The 20,698-nt window shown below is 51.5% G+C and overlaps 2 protein-coding genes across 2 annotated transcripts; both read left to right on the top strand.

Moving 5' to 3' along the window:
- The first annotated feature begins 8,462 nt into the window (after positions 1–8,462).
- Positions 8,463–11,812, top strand: LOC125945660 (transcription factor Sp8-like). Its single transcript, XM_049667870.1, has 3 exons — positions 8,463–8,505; positions 10,882–11,264; positions 11,792–11,812. The coding sequence occupies exons 1-3, from the start codon at positions 8,463–8,465 to the stop codon at positions 11,810–11,812; spliced, it is 447 nt and encodes a 148-aa protein (XP_049523827.1).
- Positions 11,813–13,341: 1,529 nt separating this feature from the next.
- On the top strand, positions 13,342–20,248 carry LOC119453129 (protein argonaute-2-like). The gene is given in 5 exon segments (XM_049667869.1): positions 13,342–13,367; positions 14,080–14,311; positions 14,313–16,223; positions 18,642–18,869; positions 19,910–20,248. Coding segments are annotated over 5 exon segments (2,709 nt in total). The 3' UTR covers positions 20,222–20,248.
- The last annotated feature ends 450 nt before the right edge of the window (positions 20,249–20,698 follow it).

The raw sequence follows: 20,698 nt of genomic DNA, 5'->3' as shown, positions 1-20,698 counted from the left end.
TCTCCTTGTTTCATCTCCTCCTCTCGGCATTCCTCCTCTCTGACGCTCCTCTCCTCTCCGGATTGCGCAACGAATGGCAACACCTGCGGCTCCGCGCGCGATAATGCGAAGCAGCTTAGGTACCCAATTCTAGTACACTGTAGCTTAGGTTAGGGGCGCGACGGTAGGCGCTGCATACTCCGCTGGGGGGCGCCACTGTAGCTCGCGGTATAATGACGCGCGCGCGCGCTCCGCTCCTCATTCTCCTCCCGCAACGCCGCGATGACTGCCACGGACAGCGCCAGCGTCAACGCCAGTGTCAGCGCCGCGGAGAAGAGGGCTCGAGCCGCTGCCACGAAACGGCAGCGGCGACAGGCCGATCCCGAACTTCGGGCTCGCGAAGCCGGTAGCTACGTACCTCAACCTAACGGAAACGACGAACTGAAAACTAATGGGAACTTGAGTCGGACCCCATGGCTGCTTCGCATACTATACTCAAGGTTCCCCTACGGAAAGATGGTGTAATTTTTTTCGCTCAATGGTGCATTTGATGTTTTCGCATCAAAAAAGAAAGAAAGTTCAGCTTGGTATCGTCAAGCGCTGTGGGCCCATGAGCTCCATTTGCGCAGTGGATAACTCTTAATGGTGTCCACTGTAGTAGACGCGCTTTTCCAAATCGTCCAATGGAACAAAGCGGCCCGACTCGCCATATTTCGCACACCTTCTCGTAAGGGTTGTTTAAAAGACACTCCCGTTTGAGAGGCGCTGGTTTGAGTAAGCGTTAGGATTATACGGGAAAGCGGACAAGTGACAAAAGACGTTCACTTACAATCGAAACTTAAGATTTGTTGGGAAAGAGTTCAACCTTTTCGTGGATATTCGCGACTGCTCACTCGTTCGATCAAGATGGTCTTGAAGATCTCTTTGCAGTAACATCGCTACCTTACGTGTATAATTCTTGTATTCGCCTTTAACCCGAATGTAGCGCCAATTAACTGGCCCAGCCAGGCCCGTAGCCAGGTGGGTGCGGGCTAGGGGTGACACCCCCCAATTTCGTTCTTTCCGTGCCCATGTCCTACGGCGCTGAGTAACACTGTTTTGTTTTTATTAATGAAATCTATTGAGACGAATCGTCCGTATAAAAATATTATACTTTTAGGAAGATTCATCTCAAAACTCATAATATCAAACTATTAATAAAATTGTATTTAAAAATCACACAATTTATATACTGCAATTTTTACCGAAAATAATTACTGAAAAATAGGTGCTTTCCTCAAATCGTGAAGGCCTTCAGCAAGTGCCCTCCGCCCCCGCCCCCGAAAAAAAATTCCTGGCAATGGGTCTGGGCCCAACATTTCAGTGTACCATGCGCCTCATACACTCCAGCCGCACGCACAAACACTCACAAACCGAAACCCGAGCTGCGGTTGGCGGAGAAGCTCGCGCCGGTGGCCTCGTGATACCGTAGCGCACCAACCAGGGTCCTCCACGAAAAGAAGTTAAAACGCGTTTAAAAGCGAACCAGCGGACGCCGGCAGCGTTTCATTAGTGACCCAGGAACGCCGAGGCTTGTCGTGTCATTTGCACACGCGTTCGTCTGCGTGGCAGGTCCAGGTGCTTCGGGCTTCCTTCGCCGGTCACTCGGAAGAGACCCAACTAGGCCGCTGACCGGGACCGACCAACGGCAATTTGTACGCGGCCATCTTCACGCAACGGAGACAAGAAAGACGACGACTAACGCTACACCAACCATACGAGCGCCTGCTTTCGTGCCTCGGAGGTCCCTGTTGAGCTCGAGCTGTTGCATTCGTACCCGGACTTCACGAAGAAGAGAACATGTCGAAAGTAGCTGTAATGCGACCCCGGAGTGAGTACCTACACTTGTTCTACATTCTTTCGCGTCTTTTAGAGCTACCGTTTCCCCCACGTTCCTTTTATTTTGTAATCGGGAGAAATAAAAAAAAGTCTCATATGTGTTCTCCCGGTTCGGAGATGGGCGAGGCCTCGCGGTGAAGCAAAAGAAGTCTTTCGCGTCGACTTTTTCCCGAACTTGTTCTCGTGGCTTGTTTGTACGTTCTCAAAAAAAGGATGAACCGTCGAGATGCGGGATGAACACGCAATTGGCATTTTAGCGTGGTTACCTATATACGAGACACGTAGTACTGAGCTCGGCGTTCGATTTGCGATGACGTTCGGATACGTCGTTTCGCGACCGTCTATTATTTTTACGGTTCATTGTGTTGGTTGAGCTCGTTGGTTACAGTTTTTTTTTTTTTTTGTATTGTTTACCAGAACTTGGCAGCTGACGTGAGTTATTATTATTTTTTTTTTCGCGGAGGGTGTTCGTGGGGAACATTGTTCATGTGCATACGTGGCCAGCTAGTCAGGCGCGTTCTATCATCGGGTGTACCTCGGTTGTACACAATTTTGTGACCGGGTGTGTGATTATTGGAACGCTTATTTTAAGAAACCAGGCATAAACAGTTAGTTCGTGTATTATAGGTGTAATTATTGCGACTTTTAGATGAATGAATTTGTCAGGTCTTGCCTCCGCGGTCGTTTTTCTTTTTTTTTTTTTTTTTTTTTTGCTGTTTTGTTTCTCGCTTGCGCGTATTATAGGCGTAATTAATGCGACTTTTCAGATGTTAACGCGGGGGAGATTTAACATTCTGATGACTGAATTTGTCAGTTCTTGCCTACGCGGTTTTTGTTTCGTTTTTGCTGTTTTATTTCTCGCGTACGTGGAAACATTAGGAGTGAATTTGTTCTAACTGCTATTTCGCGCTTTCGCCTTAACCAATTGCGACCTCCCTTCGGCACTTGCTACTGACTCAGGTTTCACACCCGACTATGAAGTCACATTGTCAATGGGGACGTATCCCCGGACGGTCACTTTCGGAGATATCACTGTTTTCAGTGGGTGCTCATTGGCTGTTGAGCAAAACCGATTGTAGCTGAGTGGCTGTGGTCTAGCTAAACCGCTCGAATCGTACACCGCGCCGTGCCACGCGAAAGTGATAGTATCGCCGAAAGTGATCGTCCGAGAATGCATCCCCTGGTTACAACTGACCAGTTGGTCTTCTCTCCAGTTTGTACAGCTGATATCTCGGTTAATATGGGAATTTGGCAGCAAACCAGTTTGGCCAGCTTGAAAATTTTCAACCGGGAATTTTCTCGCTGACCTTTACAGGGAGATCATCGAAGTACCGCGTGTATGTGTGTATTTGCGTGCTTACAGTATACTATTCCACTCTGTGACGGTCCTATGGTTATTGTCCCCGACAGTGTATATATTCGTTGTGACCTTAGTATAGGCCGCGTTTGAACGCATCCGCTGCGATAGTTTAATATAGGAATAATTTGATATGTGTCAATATGGGCCATTTCTGCAATGGGTACTCTCTAACGGGGTTCTGTTGAAACCACGGTCGAAACAAAAACCCGACTTTATAGATACAGGGTGTTTCAGCGAACACTTTCAAAAATTCTTAAAGGTTGCCTGTGGCAGATAGCACAATTCTAGTTAATGAGCTGGTCTACTCGAAGAGGCGGACATTACTTGCACAAGAAATTGAAATGCATAATCAAATAATTAACAGAAATTAACTAATTAAGTTTTTAACTAATTACCTGATGGCCCACATTGCAATTTACAAATTGTAGCCATGGAGTGCGCAAGGCGGATTCACTTGGAGCGAATTCTCGGGATGACACCAGATTCGAGATATTAATTCCCGAACTTTGCGGAGAAATGCATTGGCGTTCCAGTTAGGTAGGTTTTTAACAAAACGTCGCTTTATGCAATAAAGCACAAAATTAACTGGAATGCCAATGCATTTCTCCGGAAAGTTCGGGAATTAATATCTCGAAACTGGTGTCATCCTTAGAATTCATTCTAAGTGAATCCGCCTTGCAAACTCCGCGGCTACAATTTGTAAATTGCAATATGGGCCATCAGGTAATTAGTTAAAAACTTAATTAGGGAATTTTTGTTAATTATACGATTATGCATTTCAATTTTTTGTGCAAGCAATGTCCGCCTTTTCGAGTAGACCAGCTCATTAACTAGAATTAGGATATCTGCTATAGGCAATCTTAAATACATTTTGAAAGTGCTCGCTGAAACACTCTGTGTATTGAGATCTCAGAATTCGAGTTAACTAGGCTTAACAAGACCTTGGATAAACGGCGTAAGAAAAAAAGAAGGGATGAAGATGTTGAACAGGAGCCAAGTCCCGTTTATACGTTGGCGGTTAAACAGCGTTACACACGCAGATCGAAGAATTGGCGCGTGACGAGCGCGCAGACTCTATCACGCACGCGTTTTTTTTTTTTTTCCTGGAATAAATCGCTGGTTCAGTTACTCGTAATACCCATGGAGGCAGGAAATCACAATGAGCGAGCCCAACTCGCCCGATTCAGTTTTGCTGTTCTGTTTTCGGTGGCTACCGCCATGGGCTCCGGAACCGGGGGGGGGGGGGGGGGGGGTGCAGTGGGGGCAGGTTCCCTGCACCTGTTCTATTGCGAGGGGCCACTGTCCCCCCTCCCTCCTCCCCGCCCCCCCCCCCTTTACCTTCCCACACGCTCTCAGAGGGCCCGACTCCACCCTTTACTATATAGTAAATTTAAACCTTGGTTTCATAGTGGGAAAAATAATTGTCTTCTATTTTTGATTTTATTTTTGCTCTTACGTCGTTTTTTTTTTTTTCAAAGGCGTATCCATTTTCTACTTTCATTCAGCTCTGTCCGTCATAAAAACTTCGTTTTTTTTCTCAGCTCACGTGGATTATCACGTGGATTAATTAGGCTGGTCCCAGAGGTGAAAGTTCGGGCGTGAGCCGGTGCTTACTGAAAACGCTATTGACCCTTTTCGCGGCGATCCCGTGGGCGCTGCCATGTTTGATCACGTGGTGACGCGTCCATTGCTTGCCTCAACTGCCTCCGTTGCCCCTTGTTTACAATGGAAGTGTATGACGCCGGCGCGGCTTAGAAAACCTCTGTTTTCGGAGATATCGTAGTCTGTGACTAGGTGGACGACACGAAGCTTTGATCACAGCTTCAGAGAACATGCAAAAGCGCTTTCGGAGCTGATTAAGCTATGCCCAAACGGCGCAAGCAGCGTATATGGTGCTTGCTCTAAAAGCGGGGCTAAATATGCATTCCAAGCTTTCCGGTTATGAATTCAGTCAGGATTAGTGTGCTTTGCTCTTTGTTCTTTATTCGGCAAATATTTTGAAGCAGTGGCTTGCCAGTTTCTGACTCAGTGAAGTTCCTCGGTGCGGCCACTATCTGATCATTTTCTGCCTAATCGATCGCGGGTGTGCTCAGTTCCGATAGATTTGTTCTTGCTGTGCACAAGGCTTGAAACGTAGCTGTTTTGTACATTGCAATACCTCGTAGCAAATATATATTGCAGCTAGTAACTCGCTTACTCTTGTGGACCGTCACGAAACATTCAGCTTCGGCCATTCGTGCGCCATAGGTGTAGTCCGTCATTTATTGTGCGTATACAGTGCGCATATATTCAAGTGTGCGCCCATTCACTTATTCTTGATACGTCGGCGATAGAGTGGGCGTAAGTTTTCCTGCCATTTGGGACAGATGTGTATAGATAATGTGCGCGAAACTTACTATGACAGGAGGCGGCGCTACTTCCTTTGTCATTGTTAACGAGTGGTACTCACTCTTGCCGACGTTCTGGGGATGAAGCCCTTTGTTTGAAGGTATAGGGATACAAGGCTGGCGGATGAGCAAATTTCTGTATCCTCGAGGAAAGCCGTACATCACGAAGTGCCGGGGACACGTTCGGACAGTTGCAGCAGCGGTCCGCGAACTTGGCCACAAAGATTAATTCTATTCTTTAACATGCCAGTCACTATTTTTGCAGCCAACTACTGTACACGTCTTCAATCCACATGATTCAATCTAGCATGATTGGAGCACAGAGTGTTAGCGAAAACTCAGTTGCATTTCTGACAGCTGATCGCACAGAAGCAAAGTACAAGCGCTAATGGTTTTCGTATTCGTGCGCGGTCGCTGAGGCGACGTATGGCGCGCCGCCGTGAGCGCCATCTCGTTTCTCTAAAAAAAACTGCTCCGCGAAAAGGGTCAGCGAACACTTTCAAAATTTATTTAAGGCTGCCTGTGGCGGATAGCCCTAATTCTAGTTAATGAGCTGGCCTACTCGAAGCGGCGGACAGAACTTGCGCAAAAAATTTAAATGCCTATAATCGACTAATCAACAAGAAAGCCGGCAGATCCCACGCCCTGTGGGAATCGACGTTATGCGAAGCAGTGTGCGGGGAGCCTATACCAAGTTAACAAAACGACCATGAGAGCACCAAGACGTAGGCGGCTCTTTCATGACCTACATGACACGCATGTCATGACATTCACGTCATCAGTCCTCAGGAGTCCCTTTAGCTACATACGCTTAAGAGACCTTAAGGTGAAAGCCTTAGTGATGTTCATGACTATGACTTCTACCACCATCCCTTAGTGTTTCCTTTCCTTAGTCCCCACGTCAGAACCCATTTCAGTGGTTTTTGAGCGTTATACTTTTTTCGGTAATTCATTGTCATTTTCGCTGAGTCATGCTCATGACTATGATTTCTGCCACCATCCTTTAGTGTTTTCTTCACTTAGTACCCACGTCAGAACCCAGTGCAGTGGCTTTTGATGTGTCAATCTTTTTTCGTTGAGTCATTGTCATTTTTGCTGAGTCATGCTCATGACTGATTTCTACCATTATCGTTGCCAGCATCCTGTAGTGTTTCCTTCACTTAGTGCCCACGTCCGAACCCATGCCAGTGGTTTTTGAGTGTTAACTTTTTTTCGCTGATTCAGTGTCATTTTTGCGGAGTCATGCTCATGAATATGACTTCAACCATCATCCTTTTGTTTCCTTCACCTAGTACCCACGTCCGATTCCATTTGAGTGGTTTTTTTAAGTGTTAATCTTTTTCGTTGGGTCATTGTCATGACCTACATGACACGCATGTCGTGACATTTTATGTCATGACCTATCACTTATGTTTGTCATACACTCCTGTCACACTATGTGAATTTTGGTACCCAACAAGTTCACGAAACGACCATGAGAGCACCAAGATGTAGGCGGCTGTTTCATGACCTACATATGACACGCATGTCATGACATTCATGTGATATATCATTTATGTTCCTCATATACTCTTGTCATAGCATGCCAATTTTGATACATACCAGATAGATAGATAGATAGATAGATAGATAGATAGATAGATAGATAGATAGATAGATAGATAGATAGATAGATAGATTTATGTCGGACGTGTCTGCGGTGCTGGAGCGCCACGGATTGTGGGGATCGAGGTGCCCTCCCGCGCCTCGTACCCCAGCTCGTGCGTTGTGCTTTAGATATCCGGCAACCGCCGCAGCAGCCGTAACATGCCGGACACGGCTAGCGCTCCGGAGCTAATTTCCCGCGCGAACCGCGCTTCTCCCGCCCGGCATGCTCCCGGGGTCGATACTGATAGATACTGTCAAAGTAGCAAATGTTCGCCACGAAATGCTTCGCATTTAAAATTCACTAATTAAGTTTTTAACTAGTTTTAACTAATTACCTGATGGCCCATATTGCAATTTACAAATTGTACCCGTGGAGTTCGCAAGGCTGATCCACTTTGAATTAATTCTCAGGATGACACCAGTTTTGAGATATTAATTCCCGAACGGAGAGGTTACTGAGTGACTCAACTATCACCCGCCGTAACGTCAGCGCAGGGGGGCGGAGCTACATTCGCGCGTCTAATCGCGCCAAGCGGACCGCGGGAGCTCGCGAGACGCGAGACCACGGACCGGTCAGTCGCAAGTCAGTTGTTCATCTTCGTCTTCGTAGGAAAACATTTAAGCAGCACCGTGTTCTATTAAGAGGCGAATTGGATCACGTGGTGATACGCGGTGCTTGCCTTGGGCAGAAGAGGAGTGATCCTGGAAATATTGTCGTGGTACTTTAAAAAAGTTATTCTACGAGGATTAGCAGCGGCGGTGGCATCCGAATCGTTCCCCACGTGATCCAATTCGCCTCTTACGAGAAAACGGTGCTGCTTAAATGTTTTCCTACGAAGACGAAGATGAAGAACAGACTTGCGACCGACCGGTCCGTGGTCTCGCGAGCTCCCGCGGTCCGCTTGGCGCAATTAGGCGCGCGAATGTAGCTCCGCCCCCCTGCGCTGACGTCACGGCGGGTGATCAACAATACCCCCGCGTTCCCATTGGCCGAGCGGCCGCTGCTGAGCGCGCCGGGACCGAGGCTAGGCGCGCGGCTCGCGCCGCCTAGCCAGGTCCAGAAGGAGCTCGTCCACCACCGGCGCTGGCTGGTCCCTCGCTGGAGCGCGACCCAACCACCCACCGACACCCCACGCCCCCGAACTGCCCGAAGGCAGTTGCCCGCCCCCGTCGTCGCAAATCTGGGATCCCACAAACGTTCCTTGTCCCCAATGGAGACCGTCCCGCTAGCAAGGCCACGAGGCCGTGGTAGAGGTGAGCGCTTTATTTTTTTTTATCCCCACTCGATTTTCCGCTCCGGGTTTCGGTTCTTGGGCTTGTGATCCCACGATGACCCCTTGTATACAGCTGTGTGCAATTTTATCTCGCCAACATCGTGAGCTGCGTCGGAAGCTACGGATAGCGTCAATCAACCAGCAAGAATTGCTCCCCCCAATGTCCCCATCTGATCGCCATCCGCGCGAACCCGGCTTGATCGGACAGTTCACGGAAGTATTAGTAGCGCACAGCGGGTGGGCACTCCTCCATCCTGTAGGGACACGCGGGCGGATTCTCGTTTACTGATTGGCGGCACACGAGCCCTGTAGGCTTCGCTGCAGTGCCCGGTGTTGACGCGCGGATAACACAAGCAACCACAGAACAGCGTGTGCACGCGGCGTCGCGTCGCCGTATCGATTCGTCGAGGCGCGCTGGTGACGTGGCGTTGCGGCCAATGGGAATTTAGGTACCTTTTCGCTGCTACAGACGACGCCGCTTTTTTTTTCGCTCAATGAATTCAATTGAATTCTGAGGTCTTACGTGCCGAAACCATGATTTGATTGAGGCACGCCGTAGTGAGGTACTCCGGATTAATCTGACCCGCGATGGGTCGTGAAGGCTCGTGGCTTCTCCCATCCCGATTGGCTTGTGCGATTAAAACGGGTTTATGTCGGACGTGTCTGCGGTGTTGGAGCGCCACGGATTCTGGGGATCGAGGTGCCCTCCCGCGCCTCGTCCCCGAGCTTGCGCGTCGTGCTTTAGATATTCGGGAACCGCCGCCGCAGCCGCAACATGCCGGACACGGCTAGCGCTCCGGAGCTAATTTCCCGCGCGAACCGCGCTTCTCCCTCCCGGCATGCTCCCGGGGTCGAGTCAACCGCGCGAACGTACGTCACCGGGATGCGCCCTGATTTGGCCTCCCGAGTGGCGGCCCCTGGGCGCCCTTTTCCAACCGCGCTGTCTTCCACTGAGCGCTTCATCGCCATGGTCGATGCTCACAGGCCCGCAACGAGTTGGTTACGTCGGACCTTTTGCTTCCGCGGCTTCTCGTTATCGCGTTCGGTGTACCGCTACCCGGTTAGCCCTAGCGCAGCGGGCGCGCGTACTCGATCGGTATTGCGCGTGAGCTTTTGCCGGTTAGCGCCGTGGCTGTCGCCATTGTGGTGCATCTCCACAGGGTTTACTTCGAGCGGGGCTCCATCAGGCTCCGTATCCCGGTCAAAAACTTCGCATTAAGTGGGATCCGCATAATGTTTTTATTCGCTCGCTGCACCTTTTCACGCTTACTGTAATAAAACAACCGGTTTCTTTTTTTTCTCGATACAACAAAAATGTGGAATAGTTTGCCTGAGGCTGTTGTAACCAAAGAACATGTTGTCGATTTTGAACGTGCATTGGATGCGTACTTTGAAAATCGTGTATTCTCAATTTTTTTAACACGAAAGTGTTTTATGCCGGGGTCCACCAAGACTTCACTGACGTATTTCCGTGACGGAAATACGTCAGTGAAGTCTTGGTGGACCGTGCTTTCAGCACGTAACCGGCACGTGACAAGCACGTGATAGTAGCGAATTGCTACATTTGGGTGGATGTCTCAGTTTCTCTTTAATTACTTATCTCCACCTAGCGGATTTCCGCTGAACTATTACATCATATACTTGCCTTTGCTTCGAGTTGTCGACAAATTCGACTTCGCCCTGCCATCTGCTAGCCGCCTGGTTAGCTCAGATGGTAGAGCGGCTGCCCCGGAAAGGCGGTGGTCCCGGGTTCGAGTCCCGAACCAGGACGAATTTTTCTTCAACTGCGAGGTTTTCTTTCGAGGAACCCGGTTGGGTTTCCATAGTAGCGAATTGCTACATTTGGGTGGATGTCTCAGTTTCTCTTTAATTACTTATCTCCACCTAGCGGATTTCCGCTGAACTATTACATCATATACTTGCCTTTGCTTCGAGTTGTCGACAAATTCGACTTCGCCCTGCCATCTGCTAGCCGCCTGGTTAGCTCAGATGGTAGAGCGGCTGCCCCGGAAAGGCGGTGGTCCCGGGTTCGAGTCCCGGACCAGGACGAATTTTTCTTCAACTGCGAGGTTTTCTTTCGAGGAACCCGGTTGGGTTTCCATAGTAGCGAATTGCTACATTTGGGTGTATGTCTCAGTTTCTCTTTAATGCCCATTGTGTATCGGTGAATTTCTGTGTATTGCAGTGTATTATGTATCAGTGTTTTCTTGAAACGTTTTTCTATTGCAATTAGTTGGCAGTATACCCGACAAACAAACGAATAAAATAACTACTGCTGCTACGTTTCCAGTGGCTGCTGGCTGCACCGCCTCAGAACTACGAACGGTACATGTGGGCCGCCCCTCGGTCGTCGCAGGGGGACCAGGAGGAGGTAGCCAGGTGGCGCCCTCGGCGCTGCCCTACAACGGCACTACGCAGGCTTCGTTCGCGCAGGCCATCTCGCAGAGAGTGGCGCCCTCTGCGGCCGCGCAGCTGCGGGCTAACGCCGCCGCCGCTGCTGCTGCTGCCGCCGCTGCCGCCGCTGTCACCAACACCACAGTCACCAGCGCGAACGTGGTCGCCGCCGCAGCGGCCATCAACCACGGCGGGGGAACCGCCAACGGAAACGGGGCCCGCAGCGTGGCCCCCACCGAGGGATCGCTGCCCACGACGTCGCCCTCACCTACGAGCACGACGGTGCGCGGACACGCCAACGGGATCAGCAGGGACAAGGCGCAGAGTGACGAGCTCAGGCTTCAGGTAAACGGCCTTTACGAGCTCCTCTGGCTGGCGGCGGCAGCTCTTCCGGTTCCGCACGTACCTCGAAGCGTGTCCTCCGTGATCGGGTGGCGCGCGGGCCGTTTGATGTCTCGGAGGCCACGCTCGAGGCGGGGGGGGGGGGGGGAGGGTCGCCGTTCCCAGGGGGCGCGCTCATGAAGGGTCTCCTTGAGTTACTGTATATACTACCAAAGGTCGCTGCTACCTTAGGTAGCATGGGGTCTCGGGGAGACATGTCTCTGCTGCAGGGAAATGTCCGGAAACGACTGAGCACATCCCAGAGATTCACCCAGCAAAGACCCATACTAAAAACTGTCACAGGCCTGCGCGGCACACGCAGCACAGTCACCGCGTAAGCTGGTTGAGCGGCGCAAGAGTAGCTCCAATTTCGGCGCCACGCGCAGCAAGGTCTTCGCGGCAAAGTGTCTTCGCCTCGATTTTGACGAGAACGATCTGATCTGTCCGCCCGGCGACGGCGAGCTGCGGTTGCAATGCTCTCTGCACAGCAGTCTGCTGAGCCCGATGATTGATGCCTGGTAGCAGCGCACGTAGCTCTACGATTCGCTTCTTCAGCAGTGGTTTGTACCTTGAGAGGGGACGCCATAACGTGTACCGAAGAGGTGCCCGAATACGTGGCGCACATCTAACATCGGGATAGCGTTGATTGCGCGCCTCGTCTGAATCGCATCGCGTCTGAATCGCATCTCGTCGCACGCGGCGGTTGCAGGCTAGATGGCGCCACCATACCGGCAGAGGCTCGGGTCTTCTGCGCCGGCGCGCCGGCGCAGAGGCACAGGGCGCGTATAAATTTTCATTTGCCGGAGAGCAAGCGCTTGCGTAGCTCAGTGGTAAAGTATCAGACTCCCACGCAGCGGGCCTGGGCTCGATCTCGGCGGAGAGCGGGTACCTTTCTTCGCATTTCCCGCGATAGCGGCTACGAGACGGCGGCATCATCGCGACCAGAAACGGCTATTCGAATGAGCCCATACCAGCTTACGCTGTAAAACGTCCGCCTTCTAGAAGCGTTGAGATTGAAACTGGTCAACAGACGTCAAGATAAGCAGTATAGAGTATTGGTGAAAAGAAAGCAAGAAATAGGCTGATAGAACCCGAGTCGTTGCACGCTTACAGCGACACTAAAGGCAAATATTAAGTCAACGTGGAATGTTAAAATATGGTCACAGAAACTTCGAAACAGTTGTTTCGTGCCAAGAAGACTTATTTTATGAGAAAATTGCGTCTGAAGCGTCCGCGTACGTCTAGTGCCATTCAAATCGCCCGCCCTCCCGAGCGAGGAGTGGTGACGTCATGGTCTCATAGTGACCGCCGGTGGGTAAAACTAGGTAAAACTACAGTGCAGTAAAACACCGCCCGCAGACGGCGCTACGGCTTTCTTGCGGAAAACGCAGACGCGCGGACCAGAAACGGAGCCAAGAAGAGCCGACGGCAGTGCGAAAGCGGAAGGAAAAGCGTGCGCAGAATTGTAAACACGATGATCGTCGACGCTCGTCGCAATGGACCTTGTTGACGACACTGACAACGACACATTGGCTCACGATGCTGGGCTCGATTTCGGCGATTTAAGCTTCGATGAGCCTCACATGCTGTTGAGGGCTCTCGCTGCCGGCGTCGTTGGGTACTACGACGGCGGCCTCGACAACGGCTTTTCCGAGCGCGAAAGTAGTTAGGACTCCAGCAGTGCGACGTCGTGCGACGAAGCTGGTCACCGTCTGGACGTGCCGTCGCGCGGGCCGTTCGGACATCCCGCGTCATCACGTGAACGTGGAATTCTCTGCTGCTTGCAATTTCAAGTGCGAGTTTAGCGAGCAAGTAGCACCAGCGCAGCACTACGCGATATCGGAACTACTGAAACTCGAAAGCGAGCGGCGCAGAGTGGAGCGAAAACGAAACCTTTACACCACCCATTTCGTTATCAAGGGTAACGCCGAAAAAGTATTTTTCTTCTAAGAATCTAATAGAAGTAGACAAGTATCATTTTCTTCCGTCTTATAATCCGACGAAATGTTTTTAATCCGAGTGGTTCTGTACTAGTGACATAATGTTTTTGAGTGCCTTCGTCATCGGGTAAGTACCTGAATGTCCCTGGGGAGTCATGTCGTGTCCTGCATTTACCTCAATTTCTCGATTACTAAAGCTCTGTTCGCGATTTTATTGACGCCTTAGACGTTCTAGAGCATTACTCTACATCACTTTATCTTGACTTTTTATTTGCCTTTAGAGTCCCTTTAAGGAACGGTATAGTAGAGGTTTGAAGAGAGAAAAGATCAGAGGCATAGGTAAAACGCTAGATTGCAATGGATGTAGCAAAACCTGATTGTGTCGAGCAAGCTAGGTGACCATTTGTCGCGGCCCCGTTTCAAAGGGTATGCCAATAAACAAACAATCGGAAAGGGGGAACAGGAACTTACCACTAATTCGGTTTGCCTGTTCGTCAATGGAAATGAGAGCATTTCGGAGCTCTGCATTGACCAGGGCCGTAGTAGCCGCGCGTGTTCTTCTAAATAGCCCAGCCATTTCTCGCGTTTTCCCTTAAAAAGCGTCTGCCCGTTCTTTCATTCAGCTAAAGCGTTTTCCCGATCTATGGTTAGGGCGCGTCAGTAGGGCAGGATTGGCGTGACTTAGGGCCCAATTCGCAAAGCTTTTCGTTCGTAAGTGCTTTTTGCCATTGGCCGGGCGCCTTGACTAATATTTCTAGCATCAGGATTGGCTGAAATTTTCTACGAACAGTTCCAGCGTAAGAGCTTTGTGAACACGGGCCCAGATCCTGCGTGTACAGGGCACACCGGGACGCCTTTAGCGACGGGCCCGCGTCGTCATTCCATTCCGCTCGTGTGCGCGTGTCATTGCATCATCCACGAACCGCTGGCGCGCGACGTTCGCAGGAGATCCAGCGGACTCTCCCGTCTCACTTCCCGAGGCGGCCGGCGCAAGGCAGGCTGGGCCGGCCCATCCAGCTGACCGCCAACCACTTCGCCGTCGAGATCCCTGCCGGGAACGTGTACCACTACTGATGTCGAGATCTTCTCCGAGACCCGCAAGGAGGTCAAGGTGCCCGAGAACCGCAAGTACCGCTGCATCAGCACTAAGATCAACCGCTTGGTCATCGAGTTGCTCGTTAAGAAGTACCGCCTCGACCTCAGCAACTGCGTGCCGGCATTCGACGGCCGCAAGAACTTGTACACCCGGCGCGAGCTCAAGTTCCGCGAGCGCACCTTCACGGTCGACCTGGATGAGGACCAGCGGGTCCAGAAGTTTGTCGTGAAGATCCAGTACGCGGCCACCGTCAACTTGGACGCTCTGCACGCGGTCTTCGACAACCGCGTCAACACCGTTCCCCAGGAGGTCCTGCAGGCCGTCGACATCGTGCTGCGCCACGGCCCTTCCATCAAGCTGACGCCTGTCGGCCGCTCCTTCTTCAAGCCACCGCCCCCCAACGAGAACAACACCCTCGGCGGTGGTCGTGAAGTCTGGTTCGGTTACTACACCAGCGTGCGACCGGCCCAGTGGAAGCCCATGCTGAATGTGGATATGTCCGCCACGGCCTTCTACGAGCCGCTGCCCATCATCGCGTTCATGTGCAAGATCTTCAGCGAGGGCCGCCGCGAGATGACCGCCGGCGACTTCCGGGACCTGCGCGACTTCCAGAACGTCCGCCTCAACAAGGAGCTCAAGGGTCTGCGCATCAAGGTGACCCACCTGCCTTACCCGCGCAAGTACAAGGTCATCCGCGTCACCAAGGAGCCGGCGAAGAAGCTCTACTTCAACATGGAGGACGGCTCGCGGTGCTCCGTGGCCGACTACTTCCAGAACCGCTACGGCCGACTCACCTACCCGAACCTGCCGTGCGTGCAGACCGGCAGTACGACGCACCCGGTCTACCTGCCGCTCGAAGTGTGCGAGATCGTGGAGGGCCAGCACTGCAAGAAGAAACTCGACGAGAACCAGACTTCGGAGATGATCAAGCGCACGGCTCAGCCGCCGGCCAAGCGCTTCAACGAGATCCGCCAGTCGGTGCGCGACCTGGTGAGCAGCAGCGAGCAGTGCCTGCGCGAGTTCTCCATCAAGATCAGCACCGAGCCGACTCAGCTCAAGGGCCGCGTGCTCGAACCCCCGTCGCTGGTCTTCGAAAACAACGCCGTGAGCAAGCCCCGCGAGGGAACCTGGGAGCTCCGGGGCCGCCACTTCTACAAGCCGGCCACGCTGAGCCGCTGGACGCTGCTCAACCTGAGCCGGTTCGCCCAGCGCGACAGCCTTGAGAACTTCGCCAAGATGCTGGTGCGCGTCGGCCACGAGTTGGGCATGCGCATCGAGCAGCCGCTGGACATCGGCGCCGCCGACACCAACCGCAAACCCATCCGGGCCGTGCTGCTGGAAGAGCAGCGCAAGCAGCCAAACCTCGAGATGGTCATCATCGTGCTGGCCAAGAACACAAACTACGCCGAGATCAAGCAGGTGGCCGAAACGGAGATCGGGCTGCGCACACAGTGCGTCATGGACAACAACGTGGTGAAGAAGTGCAACGCCGCCCTCATCACAAACTTGTGCCAGAAGATCAACGCCAAGCTGGGTGGCACTAACAACAGCCTGCTGTCGCAGGAGAAGCCGGCCATCTTCCAGAAGCCAGTGATAATCATCGGCGCGGACGTCACCCACCCGGCTCCCGGGGACAAGCTGAGGCCCTCGATCGCCGCCTGCGTGGGTAGCCTCGATTCGATTCCATCCAAGTTCCACGCCTCCATCCGCATCCAGATGGAGGACTCGGCCGCTACGGCGCGCGTCGAGATCATCAAGGACCTCAAGGACATGATGAAGGACATGCTGAAGGCATTCTACCGCGCAACCAAGCACAAGCCCGAGCGGATCATCTTCTACCGCGACGGAGTGAGCGAGGGCCAGTTCATGGAGGTTCGCAATCGAGAGGTGAGAGAAATGGCTTCCGCTGTCGTCTGCCCCCCCGGTCGGGCCGAATTTCTTTGCTATAGACTTCCGTCTCAATAAGTCGCTTGCAGTACTGCGGAAGATGCGGGATTCCTTAGCCAATAGGAAGGCCGGATGCCTCTCTCGGATGTGTTCATCCGCGCCGCGTCGTCTGCTCAGCGGCTGCTGAACTCGCGATGTACGACGTGCATGCTCAGATGTCCCAAAACGTGTCACGGGTCGCTGTAACGCATGGTGTACGTACCAAGTAAAAGCCAAGCTCTCTAATCCTGCCATTAATCAGTCACCCCCGGAACTATATTGCGCTGGGCAAGTATATTGCCTGTGTACGCCTCGTACCTTCGGTAGCTCTGCGAACAACTTGTGAGATGGAGTGTAGCTCTCTGCCTCCGTGGCCTAATTGTCCAAGCCGAAGTGAAGCGAGTTGCTTCAGTTCTTTTCGCGCTCCGAGTGATTTTATCTTTAAAAGGCGCTCAAGAGGTCCTTCCAGACCGCGGGAGCGTCTGGAATACATACATGTAGATATGTATGTAGATACATACATATATACATGACAAGACGCATATATACAAGACGCATCCACTCGAAATGAATTTCCAGGATGACACCAGTTACGAGATATTGTTTCCCAAAGTGTGGGACGAAATATATGGGCGTTCCTGTTACTTTTGCGCTTCAATGTATAAAATAGCATTTTGCTAAAAAAGTAAGTGGAACAGTGCATTTTTATGGCGAGTTTGATGGCGCATATCTCCAAACTGGTGTCATTCTGGAAATTCATTCCAAGTCGGTATACGCCCGACAAGCTCACCGGCTACAATTCGTAAATCGCAATACGTGTCGTAAGGCAATTAACTAAGAAGCTCATTAGTGAATTTTTATTAATTAGCTGCATATGTGTTTCGATTTCCCGTGCTGCTAATGTCCGCAAGCTCACCGGCTACAATTCGTAAATCGCAATATGTGTCGTAAGGCAATTAACTAAGAACCTCATTAGTGAAATTGTTAATTAGCTGAATATGTGTTTCGATTTCCCGTGCTGCTAATGTCCGCCTGTTCTAATAACCCAGCTCAATAAGAATAATGCTACCTGCCACAGGCGATTTATAAAAATTCCGTGAAACTTGAACACCCTGTATAACGTCCGTGGCATCTTCAATGCAAATTCCAGCCAGGTACGCGAATGTACATACAGTGCTTGCCACAAATTTGCAGTAATGGAACCAGAGCGGTCGTGGTGCCACGCGGTGAAGCTGCAGCTACCACTAATTATATATGGACGTTGCAAATCATTAGAGAGCGGGTATCTCCCCGCGTGCGATATAGCAGTTAGCTTTAGTTACACGCGCTGCAAAAGTCGAACCTCGTCATGACGAAGACGCGTCCAGTGCGAAAAGTATGTTCGTTATATCCGATTTTCGTTATAAGCATATATTTGTCACACGTCTGACACGCTAGATACACTTTAGATCACTTCGCAATGCCCGATAATTCATTAACCTTCATAACACCGTGTTCGTAATGTCGAGGTTGGGACTATAACCATCATTTAGGAATAAGAAGCGTGATACGTGCACAAGGCCCGAGGCGTTTGGCGTCAAAAAAACCCGCATGGCGCGATTGACGCGCGGATGGTGGGACGCACACGTCATTGACTCGTGCCCAGCAGGGATCCATCACGAAATCGCGCCGCCGCGTGCTACTCATAGGAAAAAAAAAAAAAAAAAAAAAAAAAAAAAAAAAAAAAAAAAAACCTCATTGCGCGGCGCGTCGCGTGCGCATCCGCCAATCAGTTCAGAGTGCAGTCACGTGGAATTTTCTAATTTTTTCGCCACCAGATGGCCCTGCTCTCCGCGCATCTCGGCGGAACCTCTTTGGCGCGCGCATCGAAGGAAACACGTGCTACACGTGTTCGTTTGCGCATCGTGTTTACCCAAAATGGACAAAGCCACCTTCAACGAGGCCCTAGATAGTAGCAATCGCCTCCTCTGCTCGGTAGTAAGCGGCCAACACTACTCCATTTTCTAGGTGAAGTTGTAAACAAGCAGCGGCCGCTCAGCATGCGGAAGGTATACATTTTCAGTTTAGCACACAATCTTGCTGTTTGAAATTAAGCTTGATAAATGAACTTTGGAAAAAAATGTCGCTGTCTAATTACACGAAGATTATTTTTATTGTAATGTTCTGTAATTTTAAGGGCATATTAGATATGTGGTAACAGACAATTCATGTCGTTGGGAGTTGTTTGGCAACCCGGAAAATGCGGCGCGAAAGCGCCGCTCCATTTTTACGTGCGGGTGCTCGTGCGTTGGCGGCAACGCGTGCGTTCGCCGCGCGTCGCGTTTATCGCTCGCGGAAAACGCGCCATGCGGCGTTAATTTTTTTCGTCGCGCGTCGCAGGTGAGCGCCATCCGGTTGGCCTGCCAGGAGCTGTCGCCGAACGAGACGTACGAGCCGGCTCTGACGTTCATCGTGGTCCAGAAGCGTCACCACACCCGGTTCATGCCGGCCAGCGACCGCGACGGAGTCGGCAAGTGCCGTAACGTGCCTCCCGGCACCACCGTCGACTCCGTGGTGACTCACCCGCTGGACTTCGACTTCTTCCTCTGCAGCCACTTCGGCATCCAGGTGCGCGTGCGCATTGCGAAAAAGTAACTACTGCTTGCGACAACAGCTGTGCTCAGAGTTGCGTATAAACTATACAGGGGTGCGTTTTTGACCGCGGTCGTCTGAACAAGAAACTGAGGGCCGCCTGAGATGATGCTAAATGGAATGCGCAAACAACGCGCGTGTTCTGTTTGAAGCGATGTTCCCGCCTTCCTGCGATAAAAATTAGATGATTGCTCTGGATCTAGCCTGGACTATCCTAAACTAAACCTTAAAAAAGAAAAACAAATAAATCTGCAAGCCTGGATAAGGCTTCTAATGGTGTCGGCTACGACATGCGGGGCCTGAGGCGGTATTCTCGCGGGTGATCATTTTCGGCAATAGTGATAGTTGATGCACCTTCGCGAGACTCGGGCGCGCGAGAACCGACGAGACCTTCTATTCTCGCGTTTGTCCCCGACCCTTGTGCGCATGCATTCGTCCGGTGCCGGTTATCGCGAAATCTCCCCTGAAGTGATCGCCCGAGTATAGAATAGGATCCCGCGGTATGAACACACCTCAAGGATAAAAAAATTAAAGCCACGTTCTGTGTTGCGGGGCGTTAGCTTCAAGCGGCGTACGTAACTACGATATCTTAGCGTATCTGGGATCTGGCTTTCTTGTAGCCACTTCTAGAAAGAAACGGTTGTTTAGATGAATTATAGTTGTACGAGCGTGGAAATAGTAATAAATGATACCTTGTCATACCAATAATACGTTGTATTAAGTGAAACTATCTCTTAAAGTAATCGTCCGAGAATTCGTCCCCAGCGGGTACCCGCGGTATGAACGCACTTAAAAGGACCAGTAATGTATGGCCACGTGCTGTGTCACGGGGCATTAGCTTCGAGTGGTGTGACTGGCGATATCTTTGCGTATATGGGATCTGGGTATCTTGTAACCGCCTCTAGAAAGAAACGGTTGGTTACACCACCAACCACCACAATTTCCTATTCGCGCATGCGATCTCCCTATACGACACATCTTGTTCTTGTTGCGACCGACGCTGCTGGTGGGTGCAGGGCACGAGCAAGCCGTCTCACTACTACATCGTGTGGGACGACTCGAACTTCTCGGCAGACGACCTGCAGAAACTGAGCTACTACCTCTGCCACACGTACGCCAGGTGCGCGCGCAGCGTCAGCATCCCGGCGCCGGTCTACTACGCCCACTTGGCCGCGTACCGCGCCAAGAACCACGTGATGAGCAAGGTGGATGTCTCCAGCTCGAGCAGCGATTCGTCCGGCGGCAGCGCCGACTCAGTCTCCACCGCTCAGTACGTGGAGGCCGTCAAGGTGCTCGACTCCCTGCAGACGGCCATGTACTTCGTGTGACCCTCCTGCTCGTCTCTGAGGAGGTGGGTTCACGACGAGTCGCGTGTCAGCTTTTTTCCCTTGGCGATATCGCGCGCGAGTTACCAGGGGGCGTATTTTGTAACGATCTGTATTTCATTTTCCTGTTTCCCTTTCTTAAAGCGAATAGCTTTCGTTGGCTCTTTCGCCCGTTTTCGTAGTCGGTGGTCGGACTTTCACCGTGCATTGAGCGCACGTTAAAGGAACCACGGGTGACAACACAATCCGGAGTGTCCCCCCACATACAGGCGCGTGGTTTTTGCGCGTAAAACCCCCGAAGTTCGATGCTTCTTTTTCTTTCTTCAGTTCAAGCTGTTACCTGGATCAGCTATATTTGCAGAATAGCATAATCAATCGTCACGAGACAATGAATGACAAGACGGTGTTGCACCCAGCACTTTAAGTATAGATAGATGCGGCTACAGAAAGCAGACTTGCGATTCAAAGCCGCAAGTCCCT

This window comes from Dermacentor silvarum, chromosome 5, assembly GCF_013339745.2.
Source record: "Dermacentor silvarum isolate Dsil-2018 chromosome 5, BIME_Dsil_1.4, whole genome shotgun sequence".
Classification (NCBI taxonomy): Eukaryota; Metazoa; Arthropoda; class Arachnida; order Ixodida; family Ixodidae; genus Dermacentor; species Dermacentor silvarum.
The sequence above is the reverse complement of the archived record's forward strand: the minus strand, read 5'-3'. Positions and strand labels throughout refer to the sequence as shown.

Bases quoted from the DNA above. Each gene is read 5' to 3' on its own strand.
- LOC125945660 (XM_049667870.1), top strand. From the start codon at position 8,463: ATGGAGACCGTCCCGCTAGCAAGGCCACGAGGCCGTGGTAGAG. The intron at 8,506-10,881 runs GTGAGCGCTTTA...CGGTCGTCGCAG, and splicing joins GCCACGAGGCCGTGGTAGAG to GGGGACCAGGAGGAGGTAGC. The intron at 11,265-11,791 runs GTAAACGGCCTT...TCTGCACAGCAG, and splicing joins GTGACGAGCTCAGGCTTCAG to TCTGCTGAGCCCGATGATTG.